Source organism: Sparus aurata, chromosome 6 (assembly GCF_900880675.1).
Source record: "Sparus aurata chromosome 6, fSpaAur1.1, whole genome shotgun sequence".
Lineage (NCBI taxonomy): Eukaryota > Metazoa > Chordata > Actinopteri > Spariformes > Sparidae > Sparus > Sparus aurata.
The window spans coordinates 2,200,645-2,218,144 of NC_044192.1; the positions used below are offsets into that span (position 1 = coordinate 2,200,645).

The 17,500-nt window shown below is 45.0% G+C and overlaps 1 protein-coding gene and 1 pseudogene across 1 annotated transcript in view; both read left to right on the forward strand.

The window, feature by feature from the left end:
* The window catches only part of LOC115582773 (uncharacterized), a 484,111-nt pseudogene that overhangs the window by 201,021 nt on the left and 265,590 nt on the right, over positions 1–17,500 (forward strand).
* Positions 1–17,500, forward strand: part of mmp24 (matrix metallopeptidase 24) — a 59,048-nt gene that overhangs the window by 31,521 nt on the left and 10,027 nt on the right. Inside the window, exons 4-7 of the mRNA XM_030421302.1 lie at positions 1,852–1,951; positions 2,065–2,269; positions 12,646–12,807; positions 15,660–15,874. Of these exons, the coding sequence (XP_030277162.1) occupies positions 1,852–1,951; positions 2,065–2,269; positions 12,646–12,807; positions 15,660–15,874 (682 nt within the window). The remainder of the gene's footprint in view (positions 1–1,851; positions 1,952–2,064; positions 2,270–12,645; positions 12,808–15,659; positions 15,875–17,500) is intronic.

Genomic DNA, 17,500 nt, shown 5'->3' on the forward strand with positions numbered 1-17,500 from the left:
CTAACACAGTTTCACGGTGATTTAGACCATGGATTAAACTTACACCGGAATATCCTTTTAATGTTGTGATTCAACAGTTCAACAAACTTTTCCTTTTGTCATCACTCAGGATGGTTTTTCACCTGCCAAGTCACAGTCCTGGTCGGAGCTACTGTAAATCACCTCTGTACCGCCGCCCCCTGTCTTCATATTGACCTCCGTCGCTGTGCAGCCACTTAGCTCTATGGCTAACTGAGCTACTTGCTAACAGCAGGTAGTCACAACAGCAGAGAATATAGTGAGTAGTAGTTAGCGATTGTGCCGCTTTAAATACATGTTGGATATAAATTATGCCTGAAGAAGTAAAAACATTTGTAGGAAAGAAGGATGGGTTTCTGCAGCTGTGGCCTCTCCAACGAGCCACTTTTCCTCTCGACGTCTCGTTCCGACTCGTTTGATCATCCAGCTCGTGTTTTCTATTCGCTCCATCGCAGCCCGGAGCGACAACACATCCCCTCCCAGCGCGACACGACGCCCAACTACTCAAAAACTACAGAAACATTTCCACTTCTTTGCCAGATGGACTTATTTATTCCCGCCAGGACGCTGCTGTGCGCTCGTGTGTGAATGTTGGATTACGGCAACTGAGTAATGTGCTGATATTTATTTCCATAATGTATTATTCTGGTCGGGAACAAAGCGTTTGCCCCCCGTCGAGAGGCAGATTGTGTGAAATGAACTCTCTTTGCCGTCTTATCCGTCCTCGTCCTCCTTCGTCTCTCTGCCGATCACTCCATCCGTCCTCCGTCTCTCCTCGTATCGCTCGTCTCGGTCAGAAAGCGACACCAGATGTTTAAAAGGTTTTTTTTCCTGAAGTGTTTCCTCGCTGTACGCAGAGACAGTGATGATAGAACATGTAATCATACGCCGTCCCCTCACTCACAGATAAATAGACATGGACGACACGTCTCCTCTCCTGCAATTACTCTGTAACGACCTTTCTGCCTCGTTTGTCTCCGAGAGCTTCACATGCATCAATTCACAGAGACAAGAGAGCCCCACTGTGCTGCAGCCGCTCTGAACCCATCAGCCAATACTGAATACTAATCAATTAATTCTGCTGAGCGATAAAGGTTTGGATGGGATTCATTATCACTGAAAATAAAGGAAAACAATAACTCCTGATTTGTGGTTTGATGATGAGTCTGCACACTGAAGATCAGTGAGTTAAAGGAACAGTTCACCCCGAGAATAAACGTTGAAATCTTCACTGTAGATGCTAAGCTAAAGCCGTTAGCATCCGTGTGAAGCGTGTGCACGTTGACGGCGTTAGTGATGTCGTTTCAAACCAGTTTGGGATCTCTTGGATTTTCACTCAGCGCCACACACGAGAAAACAGTTTAGATCTACATGATAGCATCGTCACTGTTAGCCTGTTAGCACGCTGACAAGCACCGCTGCACCTAGCCGCTGAACAGTGCAGGTGTTGTCCAATCAGAAGTGAAATGTTTATAACAGAAGCAGAAACAGACATAATGATGATAATCATCGTTTAAATATGAAGGATGCTGTGCACATTTTCATCGTGTTTTACTCGTTTGTGATTACTGACAGAAAAAATGTTTTCTAACAAACAAAACGAGCGTCACTGAACGAGAAGCTCAAACTGTTCTCGCTGTCACTCCCACACGGCTGACTAATCGCTGCACAGATGTCAGACTGACTGTTTTGGACTCTCCAGTCCCGACGAGAGGGTTCTGGAGCTGTAGGACGAGCCGACCTGCAGCTCTGATGGACTAAACTGTCTCCCCGCGGTCGTGTTCAGACTGTGTGAGGCTCTATAACTAATGTTTCTGTTTCTGCTTCCTGCAGCATTTCCAACTTCACCCCTAAAGTGGGAGAGAAGGACACCCAGAGAGCGATCCGACAGGCCTTCAACGTGTGGCAGACCGTCACGCCGCTCTCCTTCCAGGTCAGACCAGAGCGCCACACGACACGAAACTCTCTGACACGCTTTTAAAAACACTCACATAGTAGAAGTAGGAGGACTGAAGTTCACCCTCTGCTCTGTCGTTTCCCGCTCAGGAGGTGCCGTACTCGGAGATCAAGAACGAGGGGAAGGAGGCCGACATCATGATCTTCTTCGCCTCTGGTTTCCATGGCGACAGCTCTCCGTTCGACGGCGAGGGCGGTTTCCTGGCTCACGCCTACTTCCCCGGCGCCGGCATCGGAGGAGACACGCACTTTGACTCGGACGAGCCCTGGACGCTCGGCAACGCCAACCACGACGGTGAGACGATCAGAGTTTCTTACGTTTGGTTTCTTTGTGCTCGTTCGATATCAGAAGTTCCTCTGAGGAGCGCGAAGCTTTCTCAACCAATCAGCTCTTTGGTTCACACTTAACGGATATTCTTCTAAAGTGATAATTTTCTCCGTCATATGAAAATATAAACCTGTACACTCGAACTTCTTCTAGCATTCTGAGCTAATGCTAACATGATGTTGAGCAGGTACAACCTTCATCACATTCACCATCTTATCTTTGCGTATTAGCATGTTAGCATTTACAAATTGGCGTTAAAGTCTGAGTGAGCTGAGGCTGATGAATGCGTCCAATAAATAACGCACTCATTAGAAGTTGAGCTGCTGGTGGCGCTGGAGGAAAGTCAGAGGATCTTTAGAGTTTTTACAACCTGAGGGAACATCGCAGTGACCAGCCGCTGTCATTTAGCAGAGACCGTAATGATTTTGACTTTGTTTATGATGTAGAAAAGTTAATTATTTTATCACCCAGCTGTAGTATGAATAGTTTCTGGATGGAGCTGTAGACGCCTGATTGTTGGTGTGTTACTAGTTTATTCCACCGGGCACGTCTCTGTTAGGTGCCGCGTTTTGTTCCCGTCCTCCGAGCGGTTTCATATTTATATTATACAGTCACGGTTGTAGAGTTTGTATGTGATGGAGGCGGACCGCAGCCATGTCAATCTGCACAGAGCAGGAAGTCAGACAGCTGAACAGCTCGGTGCATCCGGTCATTTTTCAAAATAAGACTCCGGTGTAGACTGAGGACATGAAGTGCCCGGTGGAATGAAGGTGTTAGGGGAAGTGAAAAGAGCGTAAACCTGGAAGGAAATCTGTAGATGAAGGGAGTAACATCAGAAAAATAGTGAGAACCTTTATAATTTGAATGACGTGTCTTTGGAAGTTTCCACGTCCTGCCTGAGTCAAGTCGAAGTCATTAATATTTGTCTTTGGAAATGAAAAGATTGAAATGTGAAGATGTCCTCCGTCGTTGTCGGCGGCGGCGGCGGCGGCGGCCTATCAGCGAGCGCCACACTTTTTCAGTCACCGGATGAAAAATGGAGGAGAAAAAAAAACACTTTGTAGTTTCTTTTTCTCCTTCGTCTTCTATCTACGTTTGACAAATGACTTGTGCCAGATTCTCTCTGCTGGAATAACGAACGTGTTGATAGAGAGAGCGAGAAGGGAGGAGAGGGGAGTGATGGTGGGGGAGAGGGGAGTGATGTGGGGGAGAGGGATCTGGTTTGAGAGATTAGCAGAAAAGGGAATTAGCTTTGACGGAGACGCTCTAAATTTGCCACACCACGTTACAGCTGTGTGCGAGTCTTATTCCAGCATGAGGTGACGAGAAACAGCTGGAATTTCTCAGGATTTATTGGTTATGGCAGCTTTATTCTTAATGTAACACTCAGTTATACACACACAAAAGTATTGACCGATCAGATAATCATCTCAGTGTGTGTGTGTGTGTGTGTGCGGTCACCCAGGTGCTCTTGTGCACGCCGTCTCTTTATCTCTGGAATCCCTCCACACACACTCGGAGTAATTGAAAGATTAGAAACTAGATAGTGAGACGGTGAAGTTTTCAGACGCTACGAAAACTCATTCTCAGTATCGGCCTCAGAAGGACATCAGGAGGACGAACGGCCTCATTTTCACCTCCGCCTAAAACCTCTTATTTTTCAATTTTTTTACCTTCCGTCTCTGAGGGACGGCGTGTGATTAGCCTGGTAACACCTGCAGGAGACGACTGAAAGACACAAGTTGCTGACACTGCTGAGTACAAACCATTTGTCTCTGACTTCATACTGAACAATCTGCAGGACGGATTTGTCTCCATCGTTAATAAGTTTGTTATGTGGCGAAGCAGAATGAAGCGAGGAGGCAGGAAATGTGAATAAATGCACTGACGTCATCAACAGAGCTGAAGAAACATCATCATGATGTTCTGTCAGAGGCATCTACTAAAGTTAGCATGCTAACCAGCTAGCCCCGGCCCGTCCTGTCTCCTAACACCACTCAGTACCTCCAGTGGTGATGGAGGTCCGACAGAAGCGTAGTTTGAGATGGAAGATGGAAAAGCAGCCAGTTCACGACCGCACACCGTCTGAACTCAAGTTTCTGTCTCTGACTGAACTCAGACGAGTTTAATCTGCTCGTTGACTCATCGTCAGACACATTCTGAAGCAGAGGCACCAGAACACTTCTGGTTTGTCTCCACAGTCTTCTCTGGTTCGGTCCAAATAAATCCTCAGTTCACAGTAACATGTGAAGATATTTTATCTCTACATGCTGATGATGTCCGACTCTCTCTCTCTGTCCTCTCCTGTCCCCGGACTCATAGTCCTGGTCAGAGCCACTGTAAATCACCTCTGTACTGTAAATCACCTCTGTACCGTAAGTCACCTCTGTAGTGTAAATCCCCTCTGTAGTGTAAATCACCTCTGTAGTGTAAATCCCCTCTGTACTGTAAATCACCTCTGTACTTTAAATCACCTCTGTAGTGTAAATCACCTCTGTACCGTAAGTCACCTCTGTAGTGTAAATCCCCTCTGTAGTGTAAATCCCCTCTGTAGTGTAAATCACCTCTGTACTTTAAATCACCTCTGTAGTGTAAATCACCTCTGTACTGTAAATCACCTCTGTAGTGTAAATCACCTCTGTACCGTAAGTCACCTCTGTACTGTAAATCACCTCTGTAGTGTAAATCACCTCTGTACTGTAAATCACCTCTGTACCATAAGTCACCTCTGTAGTGTAAATCACCTCTGTACTTTAAATCACCTCTGTAGTGTAAATCACCTCTGTACTGTAAATCACCTCTGTACCGTAAGTCACCTCTGTAGTGTAAATCACCTCTGTAGTGTAAATCACCTCTGTACTGTAAATCACCTCTGTAGTGTAAATCACCTCTGTACCGTAAGTCACCTCTGTACTGTAAATCACCTCTGTAGTGTAAATCACCTCTGTACTGTAAATCACCTCTGTACCGTAAGTCACCTCTGTAGTGTAAATCACCTCTGTACCGTAAGTCACCTCTGTAGTGTAAATCACCTCTGTAGTGTAAATCACCTCTGTACCGTAAGTCACCTCTGTAGTGTAAATCACCTCTGTAGTGTAAATCACCTATGTAGTGTAAATCACCTCTGTACCGTAAGTCACCTCTGTAGTGTAAATCACCTCTGTACCGTAAGTCACCTCTGTAGTGTAAATCACCTCTGTACTTTAAATCACCTCTGTCTTCACACTGAGTTTAGATCCAGTCTGGTGTTCAGCTGTGATCTAAAGACTCTGTCAAACTCTTAAGCCACAAGCTGCAAGGTTAATTGAGCCATGAGCTAAGCTAATTAGCCAACAGTACTTAGAGCTGGAGTTGTTGAGCACTCAGGTGATCTGCTGCCCTGTGTTTCTGAGACAACTTAGTGGATTTTTGATTAGAAAGCTCCATTTACATGTTTAGAATAAAAGGAACCAGGAAACAGTTGTCTTAATGTTTATCAGCTGGGTGTTTATGGTGAAATCTATTATTTTAATATTTAACGCTATTCACTACGATCTCTCCGTGACCTCCTCCAGTCGTTTACGTCGTCTTATTCTAACAATATCTGAACTTTATTCTTTTCACCATCAGCTCAATCTTCCAGCGTTCCTCTCGCCTGCAGACTCGTCCCCTCTACAGAAATCATTAATAATCCCGTCTGAAGTCCAGTTCACGGCCGCGGTCACGACATTTGTCACATGTCGCTTCAAGCAGACGTTATGAGCAGAATGTCCTTTTGTTTCTGCTTTGTCATATTTATGGCGACAACTCGACTCAGTTTGCTCTCTGAACCGCCGTCTCTAAAGTCCAAAGCTGCAGAAATCCTTTAGAATAATCCTCCAGACGGGCCGAGACGCACAGAGAATTAATTATTATCCATCAGAAACCAACAACAAGAGCCCGAACTCAGGGTCTGAATTAGCAAACAGTAAATGCCACGATTTAAATCATCTTTTAATACGTTGTCTGCTTATATGTGCAGACTTTGACCTTGAGCTCATTTAAACTCATGCAGGCTGGTTCTGAGGCGTCTGGAGGGAACGCTGCATTCTTCTTCCTGTTTTTATGATTCACAGACTTTAAGTGTTGAATTAATCTGCTAATTCAAAGACCATGTGAGCGAGCACCCGCCGGGACCTTAACATTGACCTCTTATTGAAAAATGTGACATAGAGACGTCTTTTCAACCAGTCAAACACAAAGTTATCATCTTCATAACTTGTTCAGTTTCAGGCTCAATATGTCGACACGTAGTCCCCACATCGACATTTGTTCTTGCAGGATTTGCTTTAAAGATTTTGACATCTGTTTCATTTATTTTATTTGTGTGGAAATGAGATCTGTTTGTTATTTTGGAGCCTGACTAACAGAAACCTCATCCAGGTGAAAGCCAGTTTTGTAAATCCCGATGATGAACAGTGTGAATGTGACATATTTGGTGGATAAACTAAAACTTTTGAACGTATTTTCAACTGAAAAAACATCTCACTGGGATATTTATAGACGCTACAGTTTGAAAAGGGCAGTAGGTTGATGATGATGCAAGAGATGAACGATGATGTCGGCCCGTCGTCACGCTTTAAACTCTCGCCAAAATGATGTTACGATAGCATCAAAATCTCTATTTTTAAAACAGTAAGAAATCTCGACACAACATGAAACTTTGTGAAACCGCCACCAAAAAGCCACAAATAATGCTCAGAACAGCACCAAACTTCAGCAACAGTACAAATAGGGTCTCAGCACATAGTCCGGGGCATCTAACCTCCGCTAGCTTAGCTGGATTTCTATTGTGAAGCTAAAAACAGATTTCAACTCTCCTCCATCAGCTTCCGGGTCGGGGAAGTCCCAACGCGACGATTACCGAGTGCGGTTAGAAATGCTCAATTCCGTTCTTTTCCCTGTCCGCTCTCGATAATAACTGTTATAAACTGGCAGGTAAGACACATATGAACTTTGATTGCTTTTCCATGGAGTCATAATCATACATTTTCATCCATGAGCCGCGGAACTCTACTGCACTCGGTAATCGACTCGTCGGGACTTCCCATCAACAGGAAGCTGCTGCAGAAGAGTGGTAAATTTAGTCAGCTTTTCAGTAGAAATCCAGCTAAGCTAGCGGAGGTTAGATGCCTCGGACTATGTGCTGAGACCCTATTTGTACTGTTGCTGAAGTTTGGTGCTGTTCTGAGCATTATTTGTGGCTTTTTGGTGGCGGTTTATATTTGGATCCATTTACTGCAGTGTATTGTTGTCGTGCGGTCGTTTCTGAGGTTGATAAAACTCCGTGAATTAGCGGTCTGCTAACTTGATCTCTCGAGAGGGAGTCTAACACAGTTTCACAGGTGATTTAGAGCATGGATTAAACTTACACCGGAATATCCCTTTAAATATCTGCATCAGCCTGACGTGAACACTTCTGCTGATATGACCGACTTTAATGACTCTTTAATGTTTCTGACTTGACTCGGTGGTTTTCATATTTGGCCCGGTGAACGTGAACATTTTGAAAAACTCTGCATGTGGTCTCGAGCCAGCGGGACGTCAGGATGAAAGGATCGCTACAGAAGAGACTCGATGTTCTCTGTAATTAAGTGGAAAAAATATGAAAATCCATCACAGTGCACCCTTAAATGAGCCACATATTAATGATTTTGGCTGCAAATAGAAAAGTTCTGGGCGGGTTTTCTTCAAACAGAACTCTGCAGGTGAGCCAGAAAGTTAATTTGAGGCGCTGCGTGTACAAAAATGATCTCTGGCGTGCAAAAACTCTTCTCTAACAGAAGAAGGAAGATTCAGCTGAGGAGCGCTCGAGTCGAACAAAGCCGGCTCTGTGGACGCGTCACACTGGGATTACTTGAGAGACGGGCTTCATCACAGCGATATCAAACATCATCTTTATCGCAGGCGAGCAGGCGACTGCAGGGGCAAACACGACGGAGGAAACCGTTATCGTCACCGCGGGGCGTCGAGGCAGACTATAGACCGACCACGAGGGGAGAGGCAGACACACAGAGAGCCCGCTGGGAAATCCCTGCAGCCGCCGACCATGAAGTGAACGTCTTGTGCTGTTAAATCATCTTTATCTTTCCTGCGACATGGAAGAAGGAGAGGCGGAGGGAGTGGAGAGATAAAGGTGGAGGAGGAGGAGGAGGAGGAGGATGAAACAGCAGCAGTGTGTGTGTGTGTGTGTGTGTGTGTGTGTGTGTGTGTGGAGGTAAATCAGAGATAAAACGTGGTCAGATGATTATCAGAATATTAAACCAACATCAGTGTTTGGACGTTGATATGAACACTTTTACTGGCCGGTCGAACTCTCTGGTTCAGGCTGAAATATCTCAACATCCATCAGATGCTTTGTGACGTTCATGACCCTGAAACTTTAGTTCAATCACCAGAATGAAAGTTTGGATGGTACGTTTCTGAACTTTATGCCGATATGCCACATTTAAGTGTGTATGCAGGTCTTGGGGAGTGTAAAGCAGAATGTAATCTAATAATCTGTCTCCAGTGACCCACAATGCAACATGGCCATTGAGTGACATCACTGGAGGCACCTGCAAACATGGAAACACACTTTAATGTGAGAATGTAGAATCGGTGGAGTTACCTCGATGGTCTGTCTGTCTGGCTTCAGAAAAGATCACGGTTTGTCTTTAAATACCTGATTTATGTTCGAGTGCAGCCTCAGCATCCGTGACTTGATCTTAAAGGGATATTCCGGTGTAAGTTTAATCCATGGTCTAACACACCGTGAAACTGTGTTAGACTCCCTCTTGAGAGATCAAGTTAGCAGACCGCTAATTTATGGAGTTTTATCAACCTCAGAAACGACCGCACGACAACAATACACTGCAGTAAATGGATCCAAATATAAACCGCCACCAAAAAGCCACAAATAATGCTTAGAACAGCACTAAACTTCAGCAACAGTACAAATAGAGTCTCAGCACATAGTCCGGGGCATCTAACCTCCGCTAGCTTAGCTGGATTGCTACTGAAAAGCTGACTAAATTTACCACTCTTCTGCAGCAGCTTCCTGTTGACGGGAAGTCCCGACGAGTCGATTACCGAGTGCAGTAGAGTTCCGCGGCTCATGGATGAAAATGTATGATTATGACTCCATGGAAAAGCAATCAAAGTTCATATGTGTCTTACCTGCCAGTTTATAACAGTTATTATCGAGAGCGGACAGGGAAAAGAACGGAATTGAGCATTTCTAACCGCACTCGGTAATCGTCGCGTCGGGACTTCCCCGACCCGGAAGCTGATGGAGGAGAGTTGAAATCTGTTTTTAGCTTCACAGTAGAAATCCAGCTAAGCTAGCGGAGGTTAGATGCCCCGGACTATGTGCTGAGACCCTATTTGTACTGTTGCTGAAGTTTGGTGCTGTTCTGAGCATTATTTGTGGCTTTTTGGTGGCGGTTTATATTTGGATCCATTTACTGCAGTGTATTGTTGTCGTGCGGTCGTTTCTGAGGTTGATAAAACTCCGTAAATTAGCGGTCTGCTAACTTGATCTCTCGAGAGGGAGTCTAACACAGTTTCACGGTGTGTTAGGCCATGGATTAAACTTACACCGGAATATCCCTTTAATAAGCTGTGAATTTCTAGTTACTCTAAACTGTATTCAGGACGTGGCCTTTACATCTTATCCAGGAGCTTATATTGCTAAATGCAGGTGAAAATACAGACTTCCTGTATCGTGTGGAGACATTGAGGGTAATTTCTTAAATCACGACGCCTCTGTTGTACTCGTCCTGTGTGAACTGGGCTTAAGATGATGTCGTTAATGCTGCCTTCATGTCCTGTCGTTCTGGCTGGAATTACGAGCACCTGAATCAGAAAACACGTCGTCGTATCTGCATCAGAGAACGACGTGTCAACACACTGTTGATTTGTAGATTTGTCTGCAGATCACAGTTTCATGGAGCCGCTCGCATATCAAGAGCAAACGTAGTACTTTTGTTGTTTCCACTTCAGTGTTTTTTCACTCACAGGATTTAAAAAAGCCTCTGAAACATTATTTATTCCACCGTCTGACAATAAAACCCTCAGCTGACGCGGTTTCTCAGAGCGGATCAATCCTGCACACTTCAGTTTAAAGAAAACTCTTGTGAAGTCGAAGCTTTTTGAAGAATAACGCAGCACACATATTGTTCTGCCAATCATCAATAATTCAGATAGAAATGAACGACTGCAGATGTTTTTCTCCCTCATCTGTGGAAATGTTGTTCTGACGGTTTTATCAAAATCCACTGAAGGAGAATAATGTTCTGATTAAAGCTTTGTTGAAGGCAAACTATTGATTACATGCTGATCAGTTCAACAGGGAAAACATGGTAAATGCTTCTGTTCTCAGACAGAGAAACAGAAGAAGATTAAAACAAAGGAACTTAAAGAAAACGTCTGAACATCACGGCTGCAGGAGTGTAGACGTCAGCTGCCGAGGCTGTAATCTTCAGGCGGACCTGCCCGAGTAAAGAACAAAAGATAATTATGTTCTGTAATTAGGTTCAAACAGAGTCAAACCAATTACAGAGCTGATGAAATGTATTAATTTGAGCTCTGTGTTGCGACCGTAAGAAGTCATTAAGCGTCTGACAGCAGCTCAGAGATCTCAGCTCTTAAGAATGTGACAGTCTGGTTTTAAATCAGCCCCACAGGAGCGCCTGAAGTCCAGGACGACACGGGTCCGTGTTCACCTGCTCGCTGTTGTTCTGATCCGTCAGAGCAGCAGGACGAGTGTGAAGTGTGAACAGTGGAAGTGGTGCTGCTGTGGCTGGAAAATCATCCGTTCAAGACAAAACACACCTCAGTGTCCGATCACAGACGTCGTCACCGTCCTCTCTGAGTGTTTCAGATTCGATCAATGAATGTCGACACACTTCAGTCCAGAGAGTCCAGTTTACTCACAGGTCCATCAAACTTTCTGTCCATCGACTCAGAATGAATCTGGTTCCAGCTTTTCTGAATTGTCTTTTACAGTAAACTGAATATAAATTTTACATTTCAACTCACATTTTCTGTCTGAAGTCATTAATGTGTTGAGTTCAGGGACCAGGCTATTTCCAAGTCACCTAAAAGAATAAAAGTAAAGGTCGTTACGTCACTGGACTTCACTTCCTGTCTGTGGTGTCAGCTGTACTGAAGTCAGCGGGCGATGATGGAGAGTCGAGCAACTTCTGATGAGGAAACGCCTCCAGAATCTGAAGGAACTCAGAGACGAGGTTCATCCAAACGACTGATGTGGTTGATGATGTCATGACCAAACGGGGCCGGTCCATCCAAAACATCCCTGATGAGAGTAATACTGTGACCAGCAGCATCGAGGGACGACCAGCGAGTCAATAAAACAAATCAGTGGTTCACCTTCTGAAGGCATTTCTCCAAAGAATTGTTTTGTACGATAACACAACAGGTTCTTTCTTTCGGCCCTCCAGGGGAAAACGCTGAGGTGCTGCAGGTGAAAGATGGTGCGTTTGAGTTTTGTCCGGTGGGAATATTGCGAAAGATCTGGCAGCAGCGGTTTCACTACACATCCAACGACTCCAGCAGCAAACTAAAAGTCCCGTTGACATTACGTGAACGTCTGGCGGATGTAACGCTGCTGCTGACTGATCTCAAGAGCTCGCTCTCGACTCTGCGCTTCCTCTGGTCCTCAGCGACACACCGACCACGTGTGAAGTCAGACGGATGAGCAGTTGTTGAGAAAATCAAAGGACAGACAGACACTCTGCAGTAATCCCCGTCCGTCAGCAGCGTTTGAAGAAGCGCTTCATGCCGGACTTTAAAATCGGAGCCTCAGATTCTCTGTCAGTCGCCTCCATTTGCCACAAATTCTCCTTTTGATGTGAGATCCATATTACAGCGCTGATGAGTCAACAGCATCACAGGACGACTTTAGCTCACTTCTTCCGGCGCGTTTGATGCCGAGTCTTTGGTCTTTTCTGTTATGTTTACGCCGGGGAGGCTTTGTTCTGTTTCACACAAGAGGGAGATGTTTTTTTAGTTTTTTTTTCATGTGTAACTGAACAGAAAGTGTGGAAACACCTGTCAGCTGCTCGACCGGCTTCTTTCTGTTTTATCGTCTGATTTCGACTGAGAAATGATCGTTTTAAAAGCGTTTTAAAGACAGAGAAAATGTTTCTCTCCCCGGAGTTCTTTCATGTCTTTCCTCCAAACCTCCACCTCTTCCTCTTCCTCTTCCTCTTCCTCTTCCTCTTCCTCTTCCTCTCTCTTTCCTACCCCTGTTGAATTTTCTCCATCTGTTCCTGTTTCTCATGTTTTTCCTCCTCCTCTCTCTCCTCCCGTCTCGTCTCCAGGTAACGACTTGTTCCTGGTGGCGGTCCACGAGTTGGGTCACGCGCTGGGTTTGGAGCACTCCAACGATCCGAGCGCCATCATGGCTCCTTTCTATCAGTACATGGACACGCACAACTTCAAACTGCCTCTGGACGACCTGCAGGGCATCCAGAAGATCTACGGTGAGTCGATTAGGTTATTAACAACCAAATGATTTGTTTCTCAGCCGTGTTTCCAGTACAATGAAGATAACCGGGTCGTTGTTCTCACTGTCGAAGGACACGGTACCGACATCTCTCGCAGACATCACTGATCGATCGCTGATATTTGGTTGTAATTTGTGGAATGATTCGACTTCCTGCTGCAAACATGTTGACAAAACTAAATAATCCTGAAGACTTTATCTGAAATCCAGCAGTAGAGGAACTGTTGTGTGTGTTTACGCTGTTTTCAAACAAAGAACTACAACCTCCATCTGATTTCATGCTGCTCACACAGTCGGCCCGGTTCAGTAGGTGTCCGGTTCTGCCAGTCTGGTTCAGTACAAAGCCCAGGTGCATCTCCTCACGTCTCTCCTCCAGTTGTGCAAAGCTAAAGTTTTGTTTTATTTAATTCTCTGACGTCAAACTTTAAGAAAAGTTAAATGTTTATAAAATACAAACACAGTGTGACACAGTTGTCCTGATGGACTGCGGTGCTGCTCCACTCTCATTAATGGACTCTGACTGTGTTCTGTTTGATGTGTAACTTGGTATTGAAGCGGTTTGAACATTCGCACTTCAGACCAACCTAATCTCATCCACTTACGACATCAACTAAAATGAATCTTGTTAGTTTTGGTGTTTCCTGTGACTTTAAAAATAAAAGCCACGCTGTGATTTTGTCCAGCTGAAGTGTTTTAGAGTGAAGCAGCAGCAGAAGCAGATCCAGCTCTGATACGGCTGTAAGAGGCTGATATCAATATAATCAAATCAAACGATCAGTTACACCGGATTATATGGTGCATCACTTCCTGTCATGACAAACAGTAAAAGCTGAGATATAGCGAGGTAACAGGAGAGTATAAATGTGTGACGGACGTCTGAGCATCAACGTGAGAAAACACTCGACTTCTCTTCAGACCTGAGAGCGAAAAACTTGCAAAAAGCAGAAACACGCGCTGATAATTATTATTAATGTCGGCTGAGTTCTGGAGAAGTGAACTCCATGAATATATATGAATGTGAAGCAGGGTCAGGATGATAAACAGCACGCCGCTGCTCAGTCTTTGCCTGGAAAGAGAAACACTTTAAAAAACTAAACGCTCGTCTTTGTGTCTCTTTCCTTTGTGTTCACACCGGGGACACTTTGTTCTGCTTCACACGAGACGCCTGACTTTCCAGTAAACTCTTTTCTTTAAGCGAACAAAGACGATTCTGTCAGCAGCAGGAACATTTCCTGACACGCTCTCTGTAAGAATCCTGACAGCTTCTGTTGTAACTGAGTGTCACGTTTATTGTGATGCAAAGATACAAAGAGAGAAGAAGAAGAAGAAGAAGAAGAAGAAGAAGAAGAAGAAGAAGCTCTGCAGGGTCACAGCGTGTTAGTGAACTTATCCAGATCACACCTGAAGACTTTTCATATTTCATTAGCTTTATAAACACCAAGATAACCGACTATCACTTCCAGGCTGATTGATTGGATGGTTTAGTTCTGGAGTTAAAGTGGTTCTGGTTCTATCTTCAGAGCGGATAAACCATCTTAACAATAAAGGTCAGAATACACGGGTGACATTTTGAGTCGTGTTGAAGGAAACAGCTCGGTCGATAGTGTTTATCTGCTGCGCTGGTGTTCAGTGTGGATAACAAACCTGTTACTGTATCTGAGGACCGAGCAGTTTATTGTGGAATACAGTTCCAGACGCACTTTTGAGGGGACGTGTTGAAATATTAATTTGTTAAAGGGATATTCCGGTGTAAGTTTAATCCATGGTCTAAATCACCGTGAAACTGTGTTAGACTCCCTCTCGAGAGATCAAGTTAGCAGACCGCTAATTTACGGAGTTTTATCAACCTCAGAAACGACCGCGCGACAACAATACACTGCAGTAAATGGATCCAAATATAAACCGCCACCAAAAAGCCACAAATAATGCTCAGAACAGCACCAAACTTCAGCAACAGTACAAATAGGGTCTCAGCACATAGTCCGGGGCATCTAACCTCCGCTAGCTTAGCTGGATTTCTATTGTGAAGCTAAAAACAGAGTTCAACTCTCCTCCATCAGCTTCCGGGTCGGGGAAGTCCCGACGCGACGATTACCGAGTGCGGTTAGAAATGCTCAATTCCGTTCTTTTCCCTGTCTGCTCTCGATAATAACTGTTATAAACTGGCAGGTAAGACACATATGAACTTTGATTGCTTTTCCATGGAGTCATAATCATACATTTTCATCCATGAGCCGCGGAACTCTACTGCACTCGGTAATCGACTCGTCGGGACTTCCCGTCAACAGGAAGCTGCTGCAGAAGAGTGGTAAATTTAGTCAGCTTTTCAGTAGAAATCCAGCTAAGCTAGCGGAGGTTAGATGCCCCGGACTATGTGCTGAGACCCTATTTGTACTGTTGCTGAAGTTTGGTGCTGTTCTGAGCATTATTTGTGGCTTTTTGGTGGCGGTTTATATTTGGATCCATTTACTGCAGTGTATTGTTGTCGTGCGGTCGTTTCTGAGGTTGATAAAACTCCGTAAATTAGCGGTCTGCTAACTTGATCTCTCCAGAGGGAGTCTAACACAGTTTCACGGTGTGTTAGACCATGGATTAAATTTACACCGGAATATCCCTTTAAGAATCAGACAACAAGCTGCTGAATGAATCAGTGAACTAAACCTTTTCTGTCTCGGAGGATCCAACATGAAAACAAACGTCGACACAACAGAAATCAATGACTCTCTGACTCATGAAGTTGTGGATATTTGTATTTCGAGTGCTGTTAAAAATATTACATCGTGTCAAACAACATTAGAGCTTCATGTTGTTGTTAATGTTCCTCACCAGGCATCCCCACGGCCATGCTGGAGCCCACCAGGCCGTTACCCACCTTACCTTCTCGGCGGACGCACCCAACCTCCGAGCGCAAGCACGACCGACACTCCCGTCCGGCGCGGCCGTCTGGTGACCGGCCGGCGCTGCCCGGAAACGGCAAACCCAACATCTGTGACGGCAACTTCAACACCGTGGCCTTCTTCAGACGGGAGATGTTCGTCTTCAAGGTGAGCAGAGACGCAACGAAACCAGAACACAGAACTGATGTAAATTAAAATCAGCAGATTTGAGGAATATTGTTCAGCTGATGATCTTTTATCTGACTGATGTTAGAATAATGATCTCAGCCACGACTCTGAAACATCAGCAGTGACTGTGCTGATGAATCCACGCTCCTCTAATGAATCTGAAGTGTTTAAGGTCTTTTATGTTTGGTTGTGTAGTTTTCTTTGTTGTGATACTTCAGTTTGTCACCTCAGACATCAAATCATTCAAATATCTAAATCACAAATATCAAATGTACTATAAATCTTACCGTGTGCAGGAATCAGTGACTCAGTTTCTGCTGAAGGTGAACGTCGGCACACTGTCACTCTCTGAGGACAGGATGCTGTTAGCTATAGTTTCTATATAAAACATGGCAACACTGGAGGATTCAGATGAAGCTTAACGGCACATTAAGAGTGGAGGCTGCAGGACCTGAGTGGCTGCGAGGCGTGTGCGGTCAGAAGCTAACCAACGCTCTGACGCTGGCAGCGTTGCGGCTTCGATTCCCGCCGGGCCCGGCCCGAGCTAAAAATGTGTCCTCTCCCAGGATCCTCAGATGAAAGAGTCGGCCCGTCGGCATATGGCACCGTCTAACCTCGGATCGTCGGCACCGGCCGCGTGCCTCGGTGTCGATAGTGGCTGATTAATGCGGCTCTGTTATTACCATCACACAGACTCACACAGCGGGCGCCTGCATGACGAGGGCCACATGAATATTCACACTCCAGATCAGAAATGTTTAAAATGTCAAACAGAGAGAGACGAGACAACTGAGTTCGATAGTGTGTGTGTGTGTGTGTGTGTGTGTGTGTGTGAGTGAGTGTGTGTGTGTGTGTGTGTGTGTCCAGAAGAGGAAGAAAAATCTATTTTGATGTCTCTGATCTTTAAACTGAATGTTAGAAAAGGTCACAGACTCGTCTCGCTCTCCGTCTGTCGGCCTTCCTGCCTGTCGATGTGTCGCTCTCTCTTCCATCTGCTCACCTGTCCATACCTGTCTGTCTCCTCTCTGTCTGTCTGTCTGTCTGCCCTTCAACCCATCTGTCTTCCTACCTGTCGACTCATCTCGCCGCCTGTCTGTCTGTCTGTCTGTGGATGATAAGTGGACAAGAGAATAAAAACATGGCGCGTCTGTGTCGGTGATGTGAACGTAAAATCTTCCTGCTGTCTGGATTAAAGGATCCGACACAGAAACGTGTCTGTAGTCTCGTAGACTCACATATTTGAGTTGCTTCTTGAAATAATTGGATTCCCGTGTCACGTAACGCACGATCAGACGGGTGTTGGACAACTGATGCTTTTAAATTTAGGCGACTTAAAATACTTTGACAAGATTTGGCGGCTGCAGGAGACAAATCCTTATCTCTGGTTTGCACAGCGTGACGTCTTTTACGCCTGATCTTTCACCCCGATTGTCTCCGTAAGCCTTTAAGCCAATGTTCCTCTACTGCTGTTGTTCCGGACACCATAAAAAATAAATCCAGTCACCTGTGCTGTTTGTCTAGACGGGACACAATTGTCTCAAACCACACATGGACGTTACGGGATTGTTTGGATTGTAAACAGTTCGGGGAGTAAATGCTGAAGAA